Source organism: Sitophilus oryzae, unplaced genomic scaffold (assembly GCF_002938485.1).
Source record: "Sitophilus oryzae breed Bouriz unplaced genomic scaffold, Soryzae_2.0 scaffold_1499_pilon_pilon, whole genome shotgun sequence".
NCBI classification, from domain to species: domain Eukaryota; kingdom Metazoa; phylum Arthropoda; class Insecta; order Coleoptera; family Curculionidae; genus Sitophilus; species Sitophilus oryzae.
In genome coordinates, this window is record NW_022146168.1 from 2439922 (window position 1) to 2466230 (window position 26309).

General features: G+C 34.4%; 3 protein-coding genes across 3 annotated transcripts; 1 reads left to right on the top strand and 2 right to left on the bottom strand.

The window, feature by feature from the left end:
* Positions 1-7998: 7998 nt before the first annotated feature.
* LOC115877947 lies at positions 7999-9204 on the top strand. Its single transcript, XM_030894297.1, has 2 exons — positions 7999-8133; positions 8179-9204. The coding sequence occupies exons 1-2, from the start codon at positions 7999-8001 to the stop codon at positions 9202-9204; spliced, it is 1161 nt and encodes a 386-aa protein (XP_030750157.1).
* A 4048-nt stretch (positions 9205-13252) lies between these two features.
* Positions 13253-14245, bottom strand: LOC115877948. Its single transcript, XM_030894298.1, has one exon. It carries the CDS (start codon positions 14243-14245, stop codon positions 13253-13255), a length of 993 nt encoding a protein of 330 aa, XP_030750158.1.
* Positions 14246-19528: 5283 nt separating this feature from the next.
* Positions 19529-22864, bottom strand: LOC115877949 (uncharacterized protein K02A2.6-like). Its single transcript, XM_030894299.1, has one exon. The coding sequence runs from the start codon at positions 22862-22864 to the stop codon at positions 19529-19531; it is 3336 nt and encodes a 1111-aa protein (XP_030750159.1).
* Between the last annotated feature and the right edge of the window lie 3445 nt (positions 22865-26309).

Sequence of the window (26309 nt, forward strand, 5' to 3'; positions counted from 1 at the left end):
AGCTACATATTTCTTAAAAAATCATCAAAATCAGCCCATTAGAACAAAATATATTAAACTTTAAAGTACGTCAAAATTTTAAGGTGCCTGCTTTTTGGGCTGGTGAGTGTATTCCAAATTCTTGAGAACGGTTGCTCGTAGCGATGTTTACCAAGAGACCTTTTTAACGTTAAAATTCCCGAAAATTTATATTTTTTTTCTCAGTATAATAGTGTAATACAAGTACGGACACAAAGTTAGTACTCTTCAAAACAGTTCAAAAATTATGTAGGTAGCGTCCACTACAAGTAGAAGTCATACTGATATCGAAATCGAATTTGTCACATTAAAAACACCCAGACGCCAATTTTCATACAAATATCGACGTTAGTTCCGAAATTATCTGGAAAAAACGAAATAAAAATGAAACTTCAACACCCTGTATCCCGGAAACGAAGCATTTTAGGACATGAACTGATGATTTTTTATTTATTTTTATCTGTACAATACGTTATAGAAGTTTCCCGATTAGTATTCGTACCACCCTGTATATTGTCTAGCTTCTAGTTATATATTACATAACTAACTTGTAAAAATAGATACGGGGCGGCCCGAAAAAACTCCCCCTCTTACACTTTATAGGTTATGTACAGAGGGCGGTTCCGTATTCCATGAAAACTATAGCGTCATTTCTAAACAATGTAAATTTTATTGATTATGGCCTAATAACTTTAAACTGAATGACAATCTTTTTACTATTATAGTCGTTTATATCTTTACAAAGACTAGTTAAAAGAGAAAAAGAAAATATTGAATAATAATAATAATATATCTGTAGCTCTCGGATTTTCTCGTACAGGGTGTCAAATAAAAGTGTGATATATACGATGATTTTATTCCCTGAGGAAGAACTAAATGTAGAAGACTTGCAACGATAGAATAATATACGTATTTGACATCTTGTAGATCATCGCTTACCTCTGCATCCTATATGTATAACTAAGGTGGCGGGTAAAGTTTACGACTTACCCTGTATATTTTAAACGAGATGAATGTATTTCGTGTAATCAGTGTTTACCACATATCCCCCCATGTTTTAGCTAGTGACAATCTCGTCATGTGATGTATTTATTGTTGTACAGATCATGTTATGTTTTATTTGTTGGTGTCCTCCCTGTAATATTACAGATTGTGGATTGGGTTGAATGTATTTGAATCTAATCTGCTGTCTGGAATATAGAAATAGATTTGATTTTCACCTGGATATCATGAAATAAAATGTTTTTAAGAAAATAAACACGTAATACAATATGTAACACAATTAACAAATTATATAAATTGTCTTTGATACTGATAAATTATGAAAATTATGGCCTATCTTGAGCATACAGGGCGAGTCTTAAATAAGCGCAAATATTTTCAGGGGTAGTAGATATATATTTCGTAGTATTTTAGATTCAAAACATAAATTCTCTATAATATGACAACATAGGTAGTGGATTAAATTTACAAGAAAGAAAACCCAGAAAAGATACAGGGGTTCTCAAAATTTAAGAAAAAAATAATTTTTTTAAATGTTCAAACTCAAATGATTCGTTTTTTTTGGACTTATTTGAAATACGGTAAAAAGAAAATATGTTTCTTCTATCGAGATTTACCAGCCTTGAAAATATTTGCACTTATTTAAGACCCGTCCTGTATATTAAAGTATTATTCTAGGATGTAAAATAATTGTTTTTAGCAATCATAACAGATCAAAATCAAATCTATTTCATAATTGCTTTTAATTTTCCTATAAATATTCTCATAAAAAGAATATAAATGAAATAAATATGACACACCAAGGAAACAAAGTTATATAGTTAAAACAAACATTAAAGATTTATATTATAAAAAAAACGATACTGTTAACAATCAATGGAGAAAATAAAAACGTAAATATATACAGTGTGTTTCTATAGTTGTGCCACGACGTTAGACTTTAAGAAATATTATAAGAAATATATTCTATTATTTAACTGTTAAAATTAGTTGAAATTAACTGTTCTATATGTAGCTCAGTTCTGTTATACTGCATATGTGTTTAAAAACTTTAATATCTTCCTAAATAGAATAAATATCATCATCAATGCTAGAAAACGCAGAAAATTTCTTCCTTTTTCACGTCACATATCAAGTTAAAAGCTGACAAAAATCTCCATGAAGTTTTTAAGCACTGTGTAATTTATATCACCCATTTTTGACAGAATAAATAGAAAGTTTATCTCAAAGTTTATATATTCTTGCAAAGTAAGTGTGTTGAAACCGAATTATTTTTGTTATATTATTGAGATAATATAAATGTGTTGTTCATACTATATGTATTATAAAATAAAATATTTGATTTAAAAAATATGTCTTTTATTAATTCACTAGCGTGTACCCGCGACTTCGTTCGCGTCGAATTAATCATTTGTAATGGTGATGTTTGCCAAAAATAAGCTTTTTACGTCAAGCAGTTTAAGCAGAATCGTGGTTAATCAATTACCCAACTTTTTGAAACACCCTGTATGATTTTTTAAAAAATTTCAAAATATGTAAAAAAACAAAATAAATTGTGCGTGTCCAAGCGTTTTCCCGAAAGACTAACCGTTTTTTAAATAACAAATATTGTAATATTTGAGAGGTGGTTTCGCCCCCTTAGAATTCGAGTTTCGAAAAACCTTCTTATCGAACCTCTACACCCTAAAGCTTCATACGTTGAGTGGTTTGAGCAGGATTAATCAGTGAATCAGTCACTTAAGAATCTATACTAATATATAAAATCCTTAAGTGACTGACATACTGATTAATCATGATCCTGCTCAAACCATGCACTCAACGTAAGAAGCTCAATTTTGGCATACAGGTTGATTCTAGGGCGTAAAGGTTCGATACGAAGGTATTTTTCGAAATTCCAGTTCCAAGAGGGTGAAACCACCCCTCAAATATTACAATATTTTTTATTTAAAAAACGGTCAAGTTTCCGAAAAAACGCTTAAACACGTATATTTTATTTTGTTTTTTTACATATTTTAATTTTTTTTTTAAAATGTATACAGGTTGTTTCGAAAAATCTGGTCATTGATTAATCACTGCTTAAAGCGCTTGACGTAAAAAGCTGATTTTTGGAAAACAGATTGACTTTAGGGTGTATAGAGGTTCGATAAAAAGGGATTTTTTGAAACTCGAATTCTAAGGGTGTGAAACTATCCCTCAAATATTAAAATATTTTTTTATTTAAAAACCGGTGAGTTTTTCGGAAAAACTCTTAAACACGTATATTTTATTTTGTTGTTTTACACATTTTAAGATTTTTTTATAAATTTATACAGGGTTGTTTCATAAAATGTGACCACTGAGTAATCACGATTCGGCTTAAACTGCTTGACGTTTAAAGCTGATTTTTGGCAAACGGATTGACTCTGGGGTGTAGAGGTTCGATAAGGAGGGGTTTCTCGAATCTCAAATTCCAAGAGGGTGAAAACGCCCCTCAAATATTACATTATTTGTTATTTAAAAAACGGTTAGTCTTTCGGGAAAACGCTTGGACAAGCATAATTTATTTGGATTTTTTTACATATTTTGAAATTATTTAATAAATCATAAAGGGTGTTCCAAACAGTTGGGTAATTTCTTAACCACGATTCTGCTTAAACTGCTTGACGTAAAAAGCTTATTTTTGGCAAACGGATTTTTCGAAAGTCAAATTCCAACGAGATGAAACCACCCCTCAAATATTACCAAGTTATATAATAATATCGCCATATTGTTTTTTCTCATGCTGACATAAATGTGAGAAAATTTTATCCAGTTTGTATGTTAATGGAAATTCTTGCTTTGCCTTATCATCACCATTACAAATGATTAATTCGACGCGAACGAAGTCGCTGGTACACGCTAGTTAAGGGGGACCATTTGTACGACGAAATATGGAGCGATCGAGCGATCAACAATGATTGACATAGTTCGCGGCAATACTCACTTAGGGTTAATGATTGGTACCGATGGTAAAACAAATAGTTCCTTTTTATTTATAAATTATCTATGGTTAAAATGATTTTATATAAAATACAGGGTGTTACATCATGTGGCGTTAAAATATTTTTTTTGGAATATATTAAATTCTTTTAAAAATCGATTTTGCCTATTATTTTTTCTCTGTAAGGTTTTGTCTTAATATTTTAAATACTTCTTAGCTGATTTCGTTGAAGGTGATACAATTCCTACAATTCTATCATAAATCGACCAAACCAGATTATAAAATGCTCGGCGTGTGTTCGGCTAAAATTTAGATGTCTTTGTTATTACACTGGTGTAGGACCAGTATTCACACCAAACTCTTCACGTTATTGAAATAAAACAGTAATGTAGAAAACAATGTTTATTTTAATAAATTCAGTACCACTTAAAGTAGACAACAAACACCAAGTCAAGATATTCACATGTTTATTTTGATGCCCAATGCCAAGTGGCGGAACTAGGGGGGGGGGGGGCTAGGGGAGGCTTAGCCCCCCTAGACTCAAAATTAGCCCTCCAAGATGTTTGGTGCGGTTCAATAAAACCACGTGATATAGTGTGATTCTACGAGCAAAGCTGAGTAACAAGCGTCAGGTTCTCATGGTTGATCACCAAACTTTATTGATATTTATTAGTTTTAAGTTTTTGATAATATTTTATTATGTATAAAAATTATACTTTTTTTGGCGTACGCTTGGCATTTCAGGCGAGGCACAAAAAGTAATTTTTACTCAAATAGAACATGCAATTTTTTTACGTATTTTTTTTTAATCAATAATTTAAGAGTTATCAACAGAAAATTTGATTTTTTATATGGGACACCCTGTATATTTTTAATTCATTGAAAATAATTTAAAATTATCTTTCCAAAAATATAGCACACTTGGTATTTTGCCTGTGATAGAAAAAAATTCTAGCCGTGAACAGCAATTAAAACGAAAATAATATTTGCAATGAGAGATGCAGAATTTTATAACAATTTAAACTATATTTAACAACATCTCAACATCAACACATTTAAACTATATCTAATAACAATAAAAATAAATAACAAACCAAGAGATTTTGCTACATGTGTTTGACATGTCGACCGTATTCTATTATGGACACACGGGACCGTTTTTAAACATTTCTCGCGAAATTTATTAACTCAGTGGCGGTGAAAGATACCCTCGCATAACCGCTAATTACTTCTAATTCTTGTCTAGATTATACAGGCAATTTGAAAATAAAAACATTTATTCTTTCGCAAATAGAAAAATCCATACGCGCTAAGTCCAGCGGCCTCGACGGCCAACGCCTGGAACCTTGGTTAGCTATTCATTATTCTCGAATTGGCTGCAAAAATTTGCTGATAACTTCAGTGTTCTGGGGCGATGCTTCGTTTTGCTGAAAAAATATGTTTTCGAGTTCCATTAGGGGCAGATCGTCAAATAAGGAGTCCAAAGCCTACTAGTTAAAAGTGTGCTATTATAAGTATGCTATATTTTTGGAAAGGTAATTTTAAATTCTTTGCAGTTAATTAAAAATATACAGGGCGTTCCAAATAAAAAAATCAGTTTTTCTGTTAATAACTCTTAAATTATTAATTTTAAAAAAATTATACTTAAACCATTAAAATGGTACTTTGGAAATGTTTTCATAAAAATACAAAATTTTCCATAGCAAAAAAGTTATAGAGATTTGTTAAAAATGCACATTTTTGAATAAAAAACCCGTAACTTCGAAACAGTAACAGATATCGATATGCGGTTTTCACTATCATCTTTTTGATAAAAAATTGAGCTCCAGAGACCGACATTAGTTTTCGTCTATCTCCTATAGAAAAGGGTGTTTCCCTTTAAAAGCGTCCAATTTGACCCACTCTGTACATAATAAAGATTGGTTAAGATTAAGGTAGTATTAATTTCATGGTATTATTAAATAAAAAACGAAAAAATATTATGAACAAAAAATCACTGTTTTTTTAAAATTGGTATTATCCTCAAACCAATATTACCTTAAAAGTCTCGGGGCTTGAGCCCCCCCAACAGTCGGTGTCTAGTTGCGCCCCTGCCAATGCCCAATTAAGTTCTAACTTCTAACATAAAAAATTATTTTTGGCAAAAAGAAAACAGATACTAAAAGGGCCCACAGACGGTCAATATGTTTGCGCAATAATATTGCCCCATAATATTGTTAGTTATCTCCAAACAGTACAATAAATTTGTTCAATAACTAGCTTCGTTTTGCACTTTGGTTAACAAGGATAAGAAAAAACAAGCTGCTATTGCTTATCAATTGGTTTCTATCAGCGTCTGGGTATTTTTCCTTATAATTTCCCTAGTAGTTCATCATATTGTTAATTTTTTTTTATTTCTGTTGCTATATTCTTTGCCTTTTGTATTCCACAAAGCTGGCAAAGAATGGTACATTTTGATGACTTCTGAAATAAATCGTCTTTCTTCCTCTTTTGCTTTTGATCCTATATTTGCTGACAAACCACTGATCTAAATATTCTAAATAGAGCCGAGCAGTGAGACAAACACGCAGAGAAAACAAAAATATACTGAACTATTGTGCAATATTATCCACACAGGATACAAACTAATCACTATTGCACAATAAAAATCAAACTGTTTTTGATTGACACAATATATTGTGCTACCTTTCAATGTAAACCCTAAACGGTCAATATTATTGCACAATATGAAATATTGCGCAATAATATTGACCGTTTGTGGGCCGCTTAAGGTTCGAATTTCTTATTAAAGCCTTCCGCTGAAAACTAAATTCAAAAATATTAATTTCTTTTGACGGAAAACAGTATGAAAACATCAAAAATCAACCAGCACCAAATCAAAAATCAATGTTACATTCAAAATTATTCATTGTTAAAAAATATTTACCTAAAAGATATTAACTATTACATAATACTATTAAAAATTAATTTAATATTTGAATAAAATCTGCTCGTCACATGGTAAATGTCTAGATCATATTATATAATTTATATACAAATATCTTAAAAATGTATTTCTATATACAGGGTAGGCCACTGAAAACTTACAATGGTTATAATTTTTAAACCATAAAAGATATCAAAAAAATAAAAAAATACCGTTTCTATAATATCGAGGGGGAATTCATATGTAGTATTTTTTGAACCACCCCGACCTACCCCTTAGACGGCACCCCCACTCACTTGAAAATCTTAAATGGCAACACCCCACTTGTGGCGCCTTTTTAGAAACCCCATGAAAAATTCTAAACGATGATCATAAAGTTTTTAGGGTGAAATTGAAAAAGTACCCCTGACACGAAAAATTAGGTGGACATTAATGAAAAAAGTGATTTTTTCATCATAAGTTACAAATTGGGACCCAGCTAAATGAGGCAAATGCGGTATTTTTCGAACTACCCCGACCTACCCCTAGGTGCCACCCCCTCACTTCTAATCTCAAAATAGCGATACCCCACTTGAGACACTTCTTTGGAAAGCTAATTGAAATTGCTAAACGATGGTCATACAGACTTCAACTTAATTACTGGTGAGTAGTGATAAGAAATGTAGGTGTGACAATTTGAAAGAAATATGATAATTTATTTTAACAATTGCTCAAAATGACAGCCGTTTTGTTCCATACAAAAATACAAACGATTTTCAAATTCTTCTCTCACTTTTTGGAAAGTCTCTCTTGGAATATTTCGACATGTCAATTATCCTCTGCCGCAATTCTTGCAACGAACCTGGTTTTTGTCTCAAGATTTGTCTCTTGTGACAGAACTCCGCCTGAGTCAGCTGTGGGTGGATTGAGTAGCTCACAGTTGTCACTGCCGGTCCCAATCCCGGATAAAGGAGGAGGGTTCTTAGGTAAGGCTAGCAACCTGCCTAAGGTAAAACACTCACATGCTCAAAGCACCGGTAATACAGCCTCGGAACCAGGATTGATTTCACAGATAACGACCCACGTGCGAAAAAGGACAAGGAACAAACTTTATATGAAGAAGCAACAAATAAGAATTGCATACTGGAATATAAAAACACTTTATTCGAAAGACCATGAACTAATTCCCGAACTCAACGAACATAAAATAGACACAACAATAGTGCACTTTCCGAAACAAAAAAGAAAGGTAAAGGAACAACTAAACTAAATAACTACATTTTAATATACTCAGGCGTACCAAAAGACCAAAGAGCAATCAGGCGTTGGAGTACCTATAAATGATAAATATGAACAGAATATAAAAAGCATAGAATACGTGTGCGACAGAATCCTGAGAGTAAAGATTATGTTTGACCAACCCATTCACATTATATCAGTGTACGCACCCGACATTAATAAACCTGAAGAAATGTCAATGGACTTCTACGAAAATCTACAGTCAGCGATAGACAAAATACCAAGACATGAAAAGATAATTCTGTTAGGGGATTTAAACGCAAGAATTGGAAACCAGGTAGTGGATGGAATAAAACAAAAATATAACGAGAATATAACTAATAGAAATGGCGAAATTTTGACCGAATTCTGTGGACAGAACGAACTGAGAATAAACAACACATATTTTCCCCATAAAGAACAATACAAATACACCTTCTATGACAATAGAAACAATAAATCAATAATCGATTATATCATCACCAATCGAAGTTTCTTACCTCAACAAATAATAGACATAAGAGTCTTATCCTCAGCCAACATTGGAACAGATCACAAACTTGTGCTAGGAAAGATACGAATAGGTGCGCCGCTATCCAAAAAAAGACCATCGATAAAAACTGAAAAATTCAATATAGAATGCCTCAATCACGAAAGCACTAAACAACTTTATTCAAACAGATGCCAAACACATGTCACTCTTAACCCCATAGCACAGTTTGATACTCCTAACACAGCTTGGAACAAACTGAAAGAAAACATCTGCAAAGGTGCTAAAGAAGCTTTAGGAACACGTACTGTATCACACAATAGAAGACCGAACATTAAACCTTGGTTTACATTAGAAGTCAAGAACATTACAAGGGAAAAGAAGGAAAAATACTTACAATACAAGAAATCTCCAACACCGGAGAACCGAAATATCTATACCGAAATAAGGAACAGGACTAATAATAGAGCACGAGAAATTAAAGAAGAATATTGGCAGCGATTTAGTAGCGAAATGGAGGCGGATATGTACGGAGCACAAAAACGTATTTGAAAGATGTTGAGGGGTTTGAAACGAGAAACAAATGAAACGATACAACTAAGAACAATTGCAGAAGATACGTGGGAAAAATATTTCAGAGACTTATACGCAGAAACAGATGAACCAATGGAAGCACAAGAGACAAGCCAAAGAGATAATATAGAAGATCATGCGCAAATCACTTACAAGCAAGTAGAAGAGACAATAAGGAAACTTAAAAATAGAAAATCTCCTAATCAAGATAAAATACCAAACGAGCTAATAAAAAACGCAGGCAGGGCTATCATAGAGGAATACACAAAACTGTTTAACATTATATTACAACATAAGAAAATACCAGAAGAGTGGAAACAAAGTATAACAATACCCATTTTAAAAAAGGGAGATAAAACAGACCCAGCAAACTATAGAGGAATAACATTACTGAGCACCTCGCTAAAACTTCTGACTAAGATCATTGCGGACAAAATCTCCTCAATAGTGCCAATAAGCGAGGAACAACAAGGATTCCGAAGAAACCGATCAACTACCGATGCACTATTCATACTCAGTTGCCTAACTAGTTGAAAAATCCTTAGAATATAACTCTCCAGCCTATCTATGTTTTATAGATTTAACAAAGGCTTTTGATAGAGTCCAACTAAAAGACATCATCAGCATCTTGGAAAGCAGTAATGTCTCGAAAGAACTCACAGAACTTATCAAGGACTTAAACACAAACACAACAACCAGTATAAGAACAAACTTTACCTTAACGCAGCATCTTCGAACTACAACTGGTATTCGCCAAGGCGACAGTCTCAGCCCTCTGTTATTCAACACAATCATGGATCAAGTAATAAAAACCGTCAAGAATACTGGATTAGGATATCGAATGGGAATGCATAAAGTAAACATATTATGCTATGCCGATGACGCAGTACTTATTGCAGAGTCAGAGGACGACCTCAAAAGAATGCTACAAGCTTTTTAACAGACAGGCAGAAAAACTTAACATGCAAATTTCCACAAATAAGACCAAATGCATGACCATTACAAAGGAGCCTCTACGGTGCAAATTGGTAATAAAAAGCAAAACTATTGATCAGATAATGTCATTCGAATACCTCGGATGCAAAATTACAAGCTCAGGATTTCTGGAAGAAGAAGTAAGAAAACAAGCCAATAAAGCTGCCGCAATATCAGGACATCTTAAATATCCCATATGGAAAAACAAACATTTGAGTACAGAATGTAAGTCAAGAATATACAAAACCTGCATACGACCAGTGATGACATATGGTGCGGAAACCAGAGCTGAAACATCAGTAACAAAGAGAATCCTACGAACTACTGAAATGAAGACCTTAAGAATGATAACTGGATACACATTGAGGGACAGACAGAGAAATGTAGACATAAGAGAAAAGTGCCAAACAAACGACGTTGTCAGATGGATAAGGCAGAGAAAAAGAGAATGGAACCAGCATGTCAATAGAATGGGCCCCGACAGAATGGCCATAATAATTCGCAACAACGTACCCCATGGCAGAAGACCTACTGGACGACCACCTAAACGTTGGCAAGACAGCTGGCAGTCAACCTCGCAAGAGTTGCTTAGACGAGGAGGAAACCGGAACTAAACAGGCGATACGCCTTCTAAAAGAAGAAGAAGAAGAAGAAGAACCTTGTTTTGTCTTCTAGTATGGATTTGGTGTAACCCCACAATAAAAAGTCTAAAGGAGTGAGATCAGGTGACCTTGGCGGCCACTCGATTGGACCCCTTCTGCCAATCCATTGCCTTGGATAATATCTATCCAACCACCGCCTTGTGACAATAGAATAATGCGGAGGGGCTCCATATTGCTGAAAGTGTACGAGGTCTCCATTAAGAGTTAAATTTCCTTCCAAATCTCTTTGATTTTTAACCTCATTTACAATGGCTGGCTCTATCAAATTGTTCAGCGTTTCCACATCAGCATCACCAGTCAAATTTCCGTCGATGAAAATTGGACCTGTAATTTTATCGCCTAGTATTCTGCACCAAACATTGAGCTTTTGGGGATGTTGGGTGTGTCCTTCAACAACAATTTGCGGATTCTTATCGCTCTAGTATCTGCAGTTCTGCTTATTCACATTTCCGTTTAAAAAAATGAGCACTCGTCACTAAAACAAATATTTTTAGTGAGTGAAGGTTCCCTTCGAATTTCCTCCGTCATTAGTTCACAGAACTGAATCCTTCTATCTGGATCGTCGTCGCCAAGTTCCTGGAGAATCTTCATTTTGTAGGGATGGAATTTGTGCATTTTCAATACTCTTCTGACAGATGTTCGAGGTATACCTGTGATATATGCTAACTGGCGTGTTGATGCTTCTAGATTAACCGATACCTGACAAATAACTTCCATCTGCATTTCTTCATTCAGTACCCTGGGCCCTGTCCTTTTTTTATTTTTGACCGATCCAGTTTCTTGAAACTTTAGAATCAAATCTCTAACATAAACGTTTTTGTCCGGATTTCTCTCATTGAAAGCACGGGCCGTTCTCAAATAGCACATACCTTCAGCACTATAAAGAAAAACTATTTGAATTCTTTCTTCCACATTATAAACCATTTTTCTTTCAAATAAGCGAATCAAATAAAGATTTTGTTTTATATTAACATAATTATCAAAAAGAAAAATCAATCAATCAATTATACAAAAAATTAAATAGCGTCACCTCACAATAAGATATAATGGACTCACCCCACAAAGATTGCTTCTCCTCCAGCCGACCGGCTTCAATGATGCCTTGATAATACACACAATTACACGGTTTTTAGGAAATAAATCAAAGCGTGGTACCACTTCGGATGATCATGAGCGAGAGTCTCTCATTACACTTCCGTTGATCCTTCGCGGGATGGGGCAGGCGCCCTTCTATCTAAATGTGAGGCAGTACCGCTGACACCAAAATAAAATTACACTAGATTCAAATTTTGACAATATCAAACATTCCGCCCACCAAAACAAAATATAATATATTTTATTTTACTTAAAAAAGAAACAAAGAAAATTTAAACATTTGTACATCTTTGTACATCAAATACCCCATAAAATGAATTGAATTCTCTTAGACATCACACACGTAAAATAATTGAAATAGTAGGTTTATTGATCGGGTAGAGGGCACAGTTTAACTAATGGTCTATCGAAAAAACCCTTAATCGTTTGAATTTGCGCCACATGTACAACCTGATCTGTACCTGGATATAATTTAGTAATTCAACCGAGTAGCCAACGCAAAGGGGGTAAATTTTCGTCCTTTACTACTACTAATGCGCCAATTCTAGGCGAATTATGTACGCTGTTCCATTTAGCTCTCTGCTGAAGTGTATGAAGATACTCTACATGCCATCTTTTCCAAAAATGTTGCTGAAGTTGCTGAACTAACTGCCAACGACTTAAGCGGTTTTGAGTCACATCGAGTAAATTTTCATCAGGAGGAGCAGTAAGTGGCTCAAAAGTCAAAAAATGTCCTGGAGTTAACCTGCCAAGATCGTTTGGATCTGGACTAGAACTACACAACGGCCTCGAATTGAGCAATGCCTCGATTTGAGCTAACAGCGTTGTAAGCTCTTCAAATGTTAAAATTTGACAACCTATAACACGATACAAATGAGTCTTTACAGATTTAACAGCACTCTCCCACAAACCACCAAAATGAGGAGCAGAGGGAGGGTTAAAATGTCATTTAAAAGACAAGGTCTCAGAAGACTGTTTACAGTAGGATAGTAGAAGATTATAAGCTCCGATAAAATTTGTACCACGATCACTGTACATATCTGTACATCTTCCACGCCTAGCTACAAACCTACAAAAAGATGCCAGAAAAGCTTCAGAGGAAAGATCCGAAACTGCCTCAAGATGGACAGCTTTCGTACTCATACAAACAAACACGCATATGTAAGCTTTCTGACTACGCACACCACGATGTCTTCCTAACACTATCGACAAAGGTCCAGCAAAATCTACTCCACAATGAGTAAAAGCTTTTATTTGGGCAACACGGGCCGGAGGCAAATCATTCATAAATGGCGTCAAATTGGAAGGAGTAATTCGGAAGCATCGATAACACCTTGAATATAATTCAAGAATATAAAAAACAATCTGTCAATGGCGACCACTGTAATACGAATAGCTCGTCGAGCTGATAATATCCAAAATTGTTGCAAAATTAAATATTCAAGAGTTCTAGGTCCAGGATGCAAGTTCTTGTTATGAAATTCTTGAATAACTAAATAAGTTAGTTGATGGTCCCTAGGAAGCAACATAGGATGTTTAACGTCAAATTCTAAATTAGCATGTTTTAAACGACCGCCCACCCTGAGGACTCCATCCTCGTCTAGAAACGAAGCTAATTTCCTAAACGGTTTCGAACATGGCACCTTCTCTTTTAGTTTAAGAATATCAGCAGAAAAGACCTCATTTTGCACAAATCTCACAGTCACTATCAACGCCTTATAAAGTTCTACATAACTCAAACACCCTACTTGTTGTTCGCACTTATGATTACGCAAGTTATTCACAAAACGAAGGCAATAGGAAATTATGCGTTGAATTTTACTTAATGACGAAAATTTCTGAAGAAGTCCAGAAAGAAAGTTGTCAGAAAACGTAGCCATATACACTACTTTCTTCTCTTCTAAAGTTACAGCTGTAGGTATCTCGGAACTAAAACAGTTTGGCCAAGATGAATTTGATTCTGCGAGCCAGGGAGGGCCCGCCCACCACATCGAATGTGAGACAAACTGTTCTGGAAACATACCACGCGATGCGCAGTCTGCGGGGTTCACTTTACCATCTACATAATTCCAACATTCCGGAGCAACCTGTTCTTGAATATGGGAGACACGATTGGCGACAAATGTTTTCCAACGATGGGGAGACGACCGGATCCAAGACAATGTTACAGTTGAATATGACCAACAAAACACTCGCCTCACTCGCACATTTGTTATGTTACTCAAAAAGAATGCAATACAGTCTGAAAAAAGAGAAGCTGCACATAACTCTAATCTAGGAATAGACATCGTCTTTAAGGGAGCTACTCTGAATCACCTAACAACTTTAATAAACATGTCGTTCCAAAATGGTATTTTTCCAAAATGTCTTAAGACGGCAATAATCATTCCTCTGCATAAAGGAGGAGACAAAGATGAAGCTTATAACTATCGCCCAATTGCACTCCTTCCAACGCTATCTAAGATCATAGAAAGGTTGGTTAAAAGAAGGCTGGTATCTTTTCTGTTTAAGTACAAAATACTTACTGAATATCAATTTGGATTTCTAAGCAACAAGTCCACAAATGACGCTATGTTTTCCCTCCTTAATAAAGTTTACTCCAGCCTAAACAATCATCATTCTACAGCAACAATTTTCTGTGATTTTTCTAAGGCGTTCGATTGTGTAAATCATAAGATCTTAATTAATAAACTGCAGCACTATGGGTTCAGGGGATCATCTCTCGAATGGTTTAAGTCGTATCTGAACAACAGAAGTCAACTTGTGAGGGTGGATACCACGTTGTCTTCTAGCAAGCCAATAGAATGTGGAGTACCACAAGGCTCAGTACTAGGCCCTATTTTGTTTCTTCTTTTTATTAACGACATTGCTAACATAAACATCAGTGGCAAAATATGTCTTTTTACGGACGACACTAGCTTCACTTGGAGCAACAAGGACATCGCGGCACTTCATAGGATTATATCAAATGACTTAATCACCATTAAATTTTCATGCGATTCGAACCTCCTGAGTCTCAACATTTCTAAAACTAAGGCTTTGTCGTATAAAAACTCGTTGCAGCCTTTTGTACTTAACAACACCACCATTGACGTCGTAAAATCTGTAAAATTCTTAGGGCTTGTTGTGGACAATTCTCTGAAATGGGACATACATATCAAAGTTTTGTCGAAAAAATTGAGCTCTGCCTGTTTTGCATTAAGGCCTGTTTCTAAGGAGCTTAACTTGTCAATGGCTAGAACTGTTCATTATGCACTTTTTGAGTCGCACCTCAGGTATGCCCTTCCATTCTGGGTTACGTGTTGTGCGGCTCAATTTGACCGCATTTTCAAGCTCCAGAAGAGAGCTGTTCGATATTCACTGGGACTAAACAGCAGAACTCATTGCCGGGGCTTTTTTAGAGAATTAAAAATATTGACTATTCCTTCCTTATTTATATTTGAATCCGTTTGCCTAATACGTAAACATGTATCAGCTTCTCAAGAAAGGCCATCTCACACTTATCCACTCAGGAACGCGGACCAAGATCTTTATCTACCTACCCCACGCTCAGAGTTAGTTAAAAGTTCAATATTATACAACTCGAAAAAATGCACAATCACCTGCCATTTGAAATCAAATCCATAACATCATTTTTTCATTTCGCAAAGCATTGAACTCTTATTTACTAGACAAGGCTTTCTACGCCGTAAATGAATTATATTTTGAAAATCAAATTTGATCTTGTAAACACTGGTCTAATGTTTGCTATTGCTATATTTACTAATGACATCGAAATGAATTTATTTAGAGGTCATTGATATTTTACTATAAACTAGCTAAATATTTTTGAACATTATTTTGATTTTTTTGTTCTTTGACATTATAAACATTTATAAATGTTTATTTTAACAATAAGACTGACAATATTATTTGTATAATGTTTTGTATTATCTTTTGTTTGTTTACCTTGTTTGTGTACCTTGTTTTTTTACTTTGTTTGTTAGTTTACCTTTGTCTACAAATTGAAAAATTTTTTGACAATAAAGGCATTTATTTAGTCCTACTTTATTTTTGGAGTACAACATAGAAACCACAACTTCATGTTCAAGCACTTGCCGTAAATAAACCACTGCACCATAACCAACCTCCGATACGTCACAAAATCCATGAAATTCAACATCCACACATTCATCACGTATAACACACCGAGGTATAGAGAGTATAGACAAAATAGAAAGTTGCTTGTGATACAATTCCCACTGATCTACAATTTCCCTAGAAGGTAAAGCATCCCATTCCAACCCCTGAAGCCACTATTTCTGTATTAGACACTTAGTAACCAATATCGTGGGAGCCAAAAATCCCAACGGATCATATATTTTCGCAATTTCAGATAATATATTACTCTTCGTACACTCTTTACTTACAGGTTTCACAGAATATAAAAAACAATCTGTCAATGGCGACCACTGTAATTCATACCAGTTGGTTCTTTATCACTAAAAGATATCACTCGCTGATGAGAGCAAGGAACTGATTCTAACGAAGTTGGCTCATTGTTAGACCATTTGCGCAACTCAAAACATCCCGAAGATAACAATTCAATGAGTTGTCGCTGCATTTCCAATATTTCAGAAATACTAAAAGTCCCTGCCATTATGTCATCCACGTATGTCGTTTCACGTAATATTTTTGCTGCTTGGGGATATTCAGTTTCATGGTCTTTAGCCAATTGTAGAAGAGTACGAATAGGTAAGGACTGGAAGATAAACCGTAAGTAACCGTATTTAGTTGATATTCTTCAATGGGATCAGAAGGGGAAAAACGCCACAAAATTCTTTTAAAATGTCTATGTTCTGCGGCCACAAGAATTTGCCGATACATCTGTCTGATCAGCAGTAAACACCACACTGAAAATCCTGAACTTCAATAAAATAGCAGTAATTTCATTTTGAAGTTTGGGACCCACGAATAAATTGTCATTAACAGAAAGTCCATTAGATGACTTTGCACTACCATCAAACACAACACGAATTTTTTTATCAGAACCTTCGTCTTTTATCACACAATGATGAGGAATGAAATACCCTTCACTCAGTGGCGGATACAGAGGGGGGGGGGCCATGGGGCCAAGGCCCCCCTAAAATCTTTGAATTATGTTAAATATTAGGCTTATGGGTTAAAAATCGCGCTCTAAAAAGCATATTCTACCTTACATTTTATTTGCCCCCCCCCCCTAAAAAAATCCCGGGCCCCCACTATAATAAATTTCTGTATCCGCCCCTGCCTTCAGTAGTAAAACTTAGAGGTCTAGATAATGTCATGTGACCCTGCTGAAGATAATCTTTCATAAATTCACTGTAAAGTCAGTTTAATTCTGCATTTTTGTCAATCGATTCTCCAGAAGCATGAAACGACGTAACGCTTGTTCTTTAGACTCTCCCAAGGAAGGCGGAACACTATAAAATGGAAGAGGAACCACATATCTACCACTTGATTCACGAGTCACATTCTTAGAGAAAATTTGTTCACAAGTATCTTCTTCCGGCGAAAGAACTACTTTCTGTGGAATACTTTCTTCTTCCCAGAATTTCTTAATAGAATCATTCAAGGGTAGTAAAACACTTTATCACTGATGAATTTGGAACTGCATTAATTGAACCAAATAGAATTCACTCCAGAGTGGTATTAATAGCACAAGGTCCACCACTTTCAGATTTTTGAAAACCTGGTTGAATGATCTGCGAAAACATCTCAACCCCCAAAAGAATATCCACATCTGAGCTTTTATTAAAATCAGGGTCAGCTAGTTTATACTTTTTAAGATAATTCCACTTATTAGCAGAAAAGCTTGACACAGGAATTGCTTCCGAAATTTGAGGCAACACTACAGCCTCTACACAATAAAGAGGGTTGATACTCTGATAAGGGTACACATTTAGCGATATACTGCCCTGTTTCGCACATATTGACATCTGATTAATGCCGGGAATACATATAGAAGATTCTTTTGGCTGTAGAGATAATTTTCTTAGACAAGCCTCACTCACAAAATTAGCTTGGGTAGCCGAATCCAGAAAGCTCTACATTTGACTCGTTCACCACGACTGTTATGCACATGAACCACTGCGGTAGCAAACAATATTACCTGCTTTGAACACACCTTAACTTCCTTCAACACCCTACTAGAAAAAGCTTTCACACCTTCTTCAACACACACGTTATTTGCGGCAGCACTGGTAGAAGGAGGTGATGAATCACACGTTTGAGAAGATAATTTTGAAGGAAAATGTAACAGAGTATGATGACGTTTATGGCATACACGACATGCCTTTGTACTCACACACTTATTCACGGGATGGCCAGAGGATAAACAATTAAAACAAACCTTATTAGTTTTAACAAATGAATGTCTATCATTCACTTCAGAACATAATAAAGCATCGCATTTAAGTAACGAATGAGCATCTTGTTTACAATATTTAATATTTACACATAGAAACATCTACTTCTGTCATAAAATTAATTGTAATATTTCGTTTACTTTGACCACTCGGTTTATATGAATTACCATATTTATTTCACTTGTCAACTACTTTATAACTATTGCTAAATTCTGCCTTTTGACACAACTGACTATTTTCTAACGCTTTACAATGTTTCTCTAAGAAATTGAATAAATCATTATAGGTAGAAAAAGTTTTGCATGTATGCTCAAGCTCAAATTGCGTTTTTAAAGATTGATCAAGTTTTTGAAAAAGTAGATTAAATTTCGTAAAATCTAATAAATCAAGATCACTGAATAAGTTCAAAGCTGCCAAATTTTCAGAAAAAATTGCTAGTAATTTTCTATATTCCACTGCAGATCTAGATTTAATTAACGGAGCTTGATATAAAGAATGCCAATAACTTGTCACTAAAATTCTATCATTTTGATATCTTGTAATTAAATCATTATATGCAGTTATGTAATTAGCCTCAGTAATAGGAATATTTTTAATTACTAATGCGGCATCTTTTTCTAAATAGGACACTAAAAATTGAAAACGTTCAATATCTGTGTAATACTGCTGTATTTTAGTGTTTAATATTAGGGTAAATGAAACACTTTTACTAATCGTTATACTCTCGCCTTGCTAGCACGGTACGGAGTGAATCCCCTCCTCTCAGTTCACCGGCTTGGCTTAAGTTATCATTTATTACATCATAATATATCAAACAGTTTCTTATAACTTATAACAACTATGTTCCAATATGCTACATCTCTCCTTTTTTTACACAATGTTTTTACATAACTAGACAATACATTCATAAACAAAATCCTGATCAACTACGCTAGTATATGACATAACCAGCCAAAACATAATAACAATATAATATAACCATTAACAATAATATTAAACTCTCAATCTAAATGTATAATGCAAACAACTAAGTACCTTAATAAATATTAAATATAACCTAAAAACCTAACACAACTATATAATAATATAAGTAATATATAATAATATGTATAATAATTTAATAAATAATCTGTACACATTTTTATGTACTTGTTTGTTTTCCTATTATAACTTATTCTATACTATTTACTCGATATTTTTAGTGTTTGGACTTTTACATACTTGCCACTCTCCTTCTACTCTTTTTAAATGAACCACATTTCGCCTAAGTCTTTCCCCATTTTCGCTGTTTTCAAGTTCTATATCACCCCCTTTTTTGTTAACAACCGTATATGGAACAGTTCCAAAATCACTAGTTAATTTGTTATGTTTTATTAGATTTTTTACGTAAACTTTATCACCTCTATCCAAGTCGTTTTCTTTTGCTTTCCTTTTTTTATTAGCATATTCTTTGCCAATTTCTTTTTGCATGTGATCTTTATCTCTTACCTCCCCATCTAAACCACGATAATCTTGCCCTATTAAACTAGGTATTTTATCCCTGAATTGTCTGTTAAAAAACAATTCGGCTGGCGTTTTTCCTGTAGTGGAATGAGGTGTACTATTATACATTACAAGGTAATTTTGCAATTCCGTAATCCAGTCCTTTTTTAAAGAATGGCTTATTTTAAGCCTCTTTAATATGTCTTTGTTTTGTCTTTCTACCTCCCCATTTTGTTGAGGCCAATAAGGTATTGTGTGGTGTAATATGATAGCTCTTTCAGAACAAAAAGACCTCATTTCACTACAGGAAAACTGTTTTCCATTATCCGCTGTTATGGACACAGGGTTACCCAACCGAGAGAACACTTCCCGAAGAACCCTGATTGTATCCGCAGCAGTAATTGTTTTCATTATTTTAATTTCTTTGTACCGACTATAATAGTCGACGATAACAAACAAATGATATCCATTGGGCAAAGGGCCCATAAAATCTGTTGCTACGTCAATCCAAGGTCCTGCGGGAAATTCTCGTCTTTTTATTGGATTAGGTGGATTTGGCGCTGAAACTAAAGTACACCCTTTACAATTTTTTACTATTTTTTCCGCTTCAGTATCAATGTTTGGCCACCAAACCTTGGTCCTTAGTCGCGCTTTCATGGCAGCAATACCAGGATGCCCTTCGTGAGCCGCTTCCAAAACCGCTTTACGCAACTGAACAGGAATTACGATTTTATTACCCCTTAAAAGAATATTGTCATAAAAACAAAGTTCATTTTCAAACATACGAAATTTTTTTACACAATCGTCCCAAACGTTTTCGTACAAACCTCTTTTTACTTTACTAATTTCATGGTCGCTTTTGGAACATTCTTTTATTTGATTTAAAGAGATCGCAACCGGACACGTGAATTGAACGATGCTGTGTACGTACTCATCTGAATCAAAATTAGTTTTTTCTGAATTTACAATACATAGCCTTGACAGCGGGTCGGCAATGTTGTTTTTGCCTGGTTTATAAACTACTTTAAATTTATATGACTGCAGTCGTAACACCCATCGTTCAATTCTGGCACACGGTTTAGAATTTGGCCCAAATATTGCTTCCAGAGGTTTGTGGTCGGTTACAAGTTCAAATGTTTTACCAAAAAGGTATATCCTAAAATGTTCCACCGCCCACACTAATGCCAGAGCTTCTTTTTCGGTTTGGCAATACCGTTTTTCGCAATCTGAGAGACTTTTGTTACCAAATGCTATTATTCTGGAACCCTCTTGATTAATTTGAACCAAAACCGCCCCCAAACCTACCGGACTAGCGTCTGCAAAGACTTGAGTTCTCTCCTCTGAATCATAATAACCTAATGACCTTATCAGGGATAATTGATCTTTTAATTTTAAAAAGCATTTTTTTTGAGCCGAAGTCCAATAATTTGCAATAGTAGCAGTTTTACTCAATTTTAATCTCAATAATTTTCTAAAAGGTTCAGTGAGAGTGGCAAGGTGCGGAATCCATTTTCCAATAAAATTGATTAAACCTAAAAAACTTTGCAACTCTTCGATAGTTTTAGGAGCCCTAAAAGTCCGAATACTTTCTATATAATTATCTAAAGGTCTTACACCTTTTGAAGACAAAACATGACCTAAAAAGGTGATTTCTTTTATTTTAAAAGCACACTTATCGCTATTAAGAAGAACATAATTTTCTTTTAATCTTTTCAATGTTGCATCCAAATTATTGTCATGTTCTGTTTCATTAGATCCAAAAATGACAATATCGTCAATAAAACTTATGACTCCCTTAAGGCCCATAAGTATGCGTTCCATTATTTTTTGGAATAATTCTGGTGCACAAGATATTCCAAACAATAATCTTTTATACCTAAATAAACCTTTATTTGTTATAAAAGTTGTAATTTCACGCGACTCCGGAGATATCTCGACTTGATGAAATGCGTTCTTTATATCAAGCCTAGAAAACAATTTAGCTTTTCTTAAATGAGGAAGTAGGCCATTCATTGTAGGCAATGGATGGTTTTCGCGAATAATAGCGGTATTAGCTCGGCGCATATCAATACAAATCCTGATATCTCCGTTTTGCTTTAAAATGGGAACCATAGGTGAAACCCACCTTGACGGACCGTTGACTGGTTCAATAATATCAAGTTCGATAAGTTCATTAATCTTTTTTTCCACTTTTGCCTCTAGAGGAATCGGGATCCTTCGATACGGTTGGCAAACTGGCTTAATATTTTTATCTATTGGTATATCAATCAAAACGTCCTTAAATTTCGGAAAAACTTCAATAGAATTTATTTCAAGACCGATTTTCAAAACACCTAACGCCATTGCTGTTTCTTTTCCTAAAAGATTTTTTGATCCGTTTTTGATCACATAAAAAGTAGAACGTTTTGTTTGATCTCCAATAGATATTTCCGCATCGAATGCTCCCAATACCGTCAGTGGCGTATTACTTGCGTACGCTACAAAGCACTTTTCTGGATTTTTTATTTGGTTCCAAACGTGAACTTTATTTTCTTTTAAAAATTCCCAGGAATCCCCAGTAATTAAATTACTCTTACTTCCTGAATCTATTAACAATTCTATAGGTACATTTCCAATTTTGCATTGAACCAAGCAATCGTCATCAATATGGAAAACATAATCAGTTTCTTCTGTTCTTGGTTTTTTATTATTTTTGTATCGATTAAACCCAACATTTCTTTTACGATTCACTTTAGTTCTGCAGCAAATTTGGAAATGTCCCTTCCGCCCACACTTTAAACAATCTTTATTTCTAGCAGGACACGATTTATCCTTTGGTAAATGTCCTTTTCTCCCACAACAAGAACAGTCAAATTTAGATGTGTCTTGGAAAACCTTATTTACAGAATTTGAAATTTGCATACTGGAACAACTTGGAGTGGAAAACCCCTCCATTTCACGGCCTACTGTTTCTAAAGCATTTGCTTCCAATATAATATTATCCAATGTAGCATTATCCCCTAACGCCAATATTTTTTTCCTTAGGTCCAAAAGCAGCATTTCTCCACAATTTGATCAATGAGATGTTCTTGCAAGTTTTGGAACTGGCATTTATACGCCTGCATCCTTAACCTTACTAGAAACTTTTCGAACTTCTCATCAGACTCTTGCTTAAGTTGCCGAAATATGTGCCTCTCAAAGATCTTACTTTGTTTGGGTGCAAAATATTCACCTAATTTCTCCAGTGCTATGTTGAACACGTCCACATCCTCGTCTGCAGTTTCATCAACATGCGCCCCTGGTATGTTATAATAAATCTCCTGAAGACCAATATCACCGGAATGAAGTAACAAAGCTCGTTTCTTTGTTGGCTCTATGATATTCGAGGCTTCCAAATAAATAAGGAAAGCCCTCTTCTATCGTTCCCACCTCAGTCCTACTGAAGCTGGTTCACCTTCGCAATCAAAATGCTCTATGGCCATAAGTTGTGCCATTTCAGATTTATCTGAAATAAACTCTATATTAGACCCTGCATGCTTTCGTGATTTTTAAATAAATCATTCGATATTAACGTCGTCTTTCGAATTTACTTCGAATCCGACGGGACATTTCTTTAAGGTGTACTCCGAAACACCACTGACTGATTTCTAAATGAATCATTCGATATTAACGTCGTCTTTTGCTTTTTTTTTGCAAATCCGACGGGGCGTTTCTTTAACGTGCACTCCGAAACACGACTAGGACATTAAATAGGTATCTACTAGTAGATACTATAGATTACTGTAGGCAATATGCTTTGTCATACTACTGCAAGTTTTATACGACCTTAACACTATTAATCTGCTACTCTAATTTAAGTTTATAAGTATTTAGGTAAGATTTAAAAAATGACAAATTGTAAAACTCAAATGAATAGCCAAAAGCCTAGAATTTATTTATAAAAGTAGCAGTGATTTTAAATTAATACCTGTATTTTATCGTATGACTAATAATCTTATTGATTTTCGTAGAGCGGCAGTGACTAAGCGTATGTTTACTTTAAAGACGAATATTATTTTATTACACAATTTAATTAATTATTTAAATAATGTGTGTTAAGAGGCCTTAGAATCTATCTAAAATAGTTAAATCGTATTTTCTAATGCAGTGTTACGCATATGCCTTTGTCCTTTTCTTTGTTTGTTCGAACTACTAGTATATTAATTTTCCACCTACCTTAAAAAGTTTACAAAAAGTACACTTCACTAACAAATAATGTCAATAATTATTGCTGGACTTTATCCTCGTCGCCAATGTAATACTGCTGTATTTTAGTAATTAATATTAGGGTAAATGAAACACTTTTACTAATCGTTATACTCTCGCCTTGCTAGCACGGTACGGAGTGAATCCCCTCCTCCCAGTTCACCGGCTTGGCTTAAGTTATCATTTATTACATCATAATATATCAAACAGTTTCTTATAACTTATAACAACTATGTTCCAATATGCTACACTGGTAATATGCTACTTTTTCTATATGAATAATATTCTGAGTATTGCAAGCCAGGCACGTGGGAATGTTACTCTTATAATACGTTAAAATAAATATGTTCGAAAACATACGAAAGGCATTTATATAATATTCTACTAGGGGCTTGTAAAGAATATATTATTTGAATATTACTATGAAATACGTGACCCTCATCGGATAACCGAATCTGTACCAACATGTTTACGACAGTTAATATAGATTAAAGGAAAAAATTGGTCAATTGCGAGTCGGACTCGCGCACCATAGGTTCCGTACCATTCATTATCTATACAACATTAGACACTATATTATTATAAACTTTTTTTCCGATTTAGCTGAAATTTTGAATGCGCGTATAAGTAATTAAAAAAAATGAAGAAACACATTACTAAAAATTGTATTAATCAATAATAAATATGTAAAAAGTAAAAATAAATATGTAAAAATATGTAAAAATTTAAAAAAAACGATTAAAAGAAGTCGCATTGACTAGGATTCGAACCTGTCTTACTACGGCTCCAACGTCATAGCAGCGTAAAGGCCTAACGCTTTAACCACGCGGCCACCGAGGACCTGAAAGATTATATGTAAAATTCTTACTTAAAAGATAATGTTTAGTGAAAGTACTTTTTATTTATAAACATTTATTTAATTCTGTTTTTAGTACCGTATGATCGAAAAAAAAACGGCGTCCAGTTGGCATGGACATGACGATCGATGACATTTCCCATATAATTTTACATATAAAATGACAGCGATCTTCATTTCATAGCCATCGCTGACGCCGTTTTTATTCGATCATACGGTATTTGTTCTTATAGCGGCAACATAGATACATTATCTGTGAAAATTTCAACTGTCTAGCTATAACGGTTCATAAGGACCTTTGTGACAGACGGACGGACGGACGGACAGCGAAGTCTTAGTAATACGGTTCCCGTTTTTACCCTTTGGGTACGGAACCCTAAAAAAAAGATCTAGGTTAATTTTTTTTTATAATTGTAATCTGATTCAACTCGAAAACCACTGGAATAAATAAAACTTCCCCTAACGCAATAAATAAAAAAGTCCCATAAGTTACGTGTCGGTACGAACCAAGGGTATGAGTGTTCTCAGAAGAACATCTGCAGTGTATGTTTTTTTTTCTGCATAAGCAATATTTCCATACTTAATGTAATTTTTCTCACACTAAATTAATTCTGTGTATACATTTTGACCAGCTTTAATGTATCTAGATAAAATTTTTAAAAAGGGGTCTCGAGATTTAGTATTCTAATTGGCGCAGTCTGCAGGATTGCGTATTAGTATTTTCCAAAAAATCGTAACTGTCTATCGACACTTTATCGAACATTTTTGTAAAATTTGGTGAAAACTTCCTGCGTTTTGTAGCCCTTCAGTTCAATTCTACGAACAAAAAAATAAAAGAAGGAGGAATCAGCAGCGACAGTATTATGACTGCGCTAATTAGAAAATCAAAACTCGAGACCGAGCTTAAAAAAAAATTAAACAATAAAAAAGAGACACGAAACACTGCATTCCTTGATTCACATGGATAAGTAACTCATATGATGCGACTTTATCTATATCACTTTTAGTTGCTTATTTCTTAAATCGATTTACGGAAAATCTAAATTTGTGCTCCTACAATTTTCGAAAGTGTTGCCAATTTATAAAAATTTAAATTCTTGAGTATCCACGCCTTGCTCTATGTCATTCAATTTTCGGTGATATACCTACCTCCAGTAAACAAGGAAATGCAATTGACATTCTATAGACTAGTAATAGGCGATGCGAAGCTTTTCGAAAATGTACTGCCTCTCAAAACTCGCTTCCCTATTTTGTTCTACGGTTTCATTTTTACAGTATAGGGTAAGGCTAAAAATAGAATTTTATTAAATTGCTTGCTTTACATTTCGTTTTGTATTACGTTAATTAGAGCAAATGTAAATTTAAAAATAGAACTTTTAGTTGTAAACAGTTTTATTATTTTCA

Bases quoted from the DNA above. Each gene is read 5' to 3' on its own strand.
- LOC115877947 (XM_030894297.1), top strand. From the start codon at position 7,999: ATGAAGAAGCAACAAATAAGAATTGCATACTGGAATATAAAAACACTT. The intron at 8,134-8,178 runs GTAAAGGAACAA...TAATATACTCAG, and splicing joins TTCCGAAACAAAAAAGAAAG to GCGTACCAAAAGACCAAAGA.
- LOC115877948 (XM_030894298.1), bottom strand. From the start codon at position 14,245: ATGTCTATTCCTAGATTAGAGTTATGTGCAGCTTCTCTTTTTTCAGAC.
- LOC115877949 (XM_030894299.1), bottom strand. From the start codon at position 22,864: ATGCTGCTTTTGGACCTAAGGAAAAAAATATTGGCGTTAGGGGATAAT.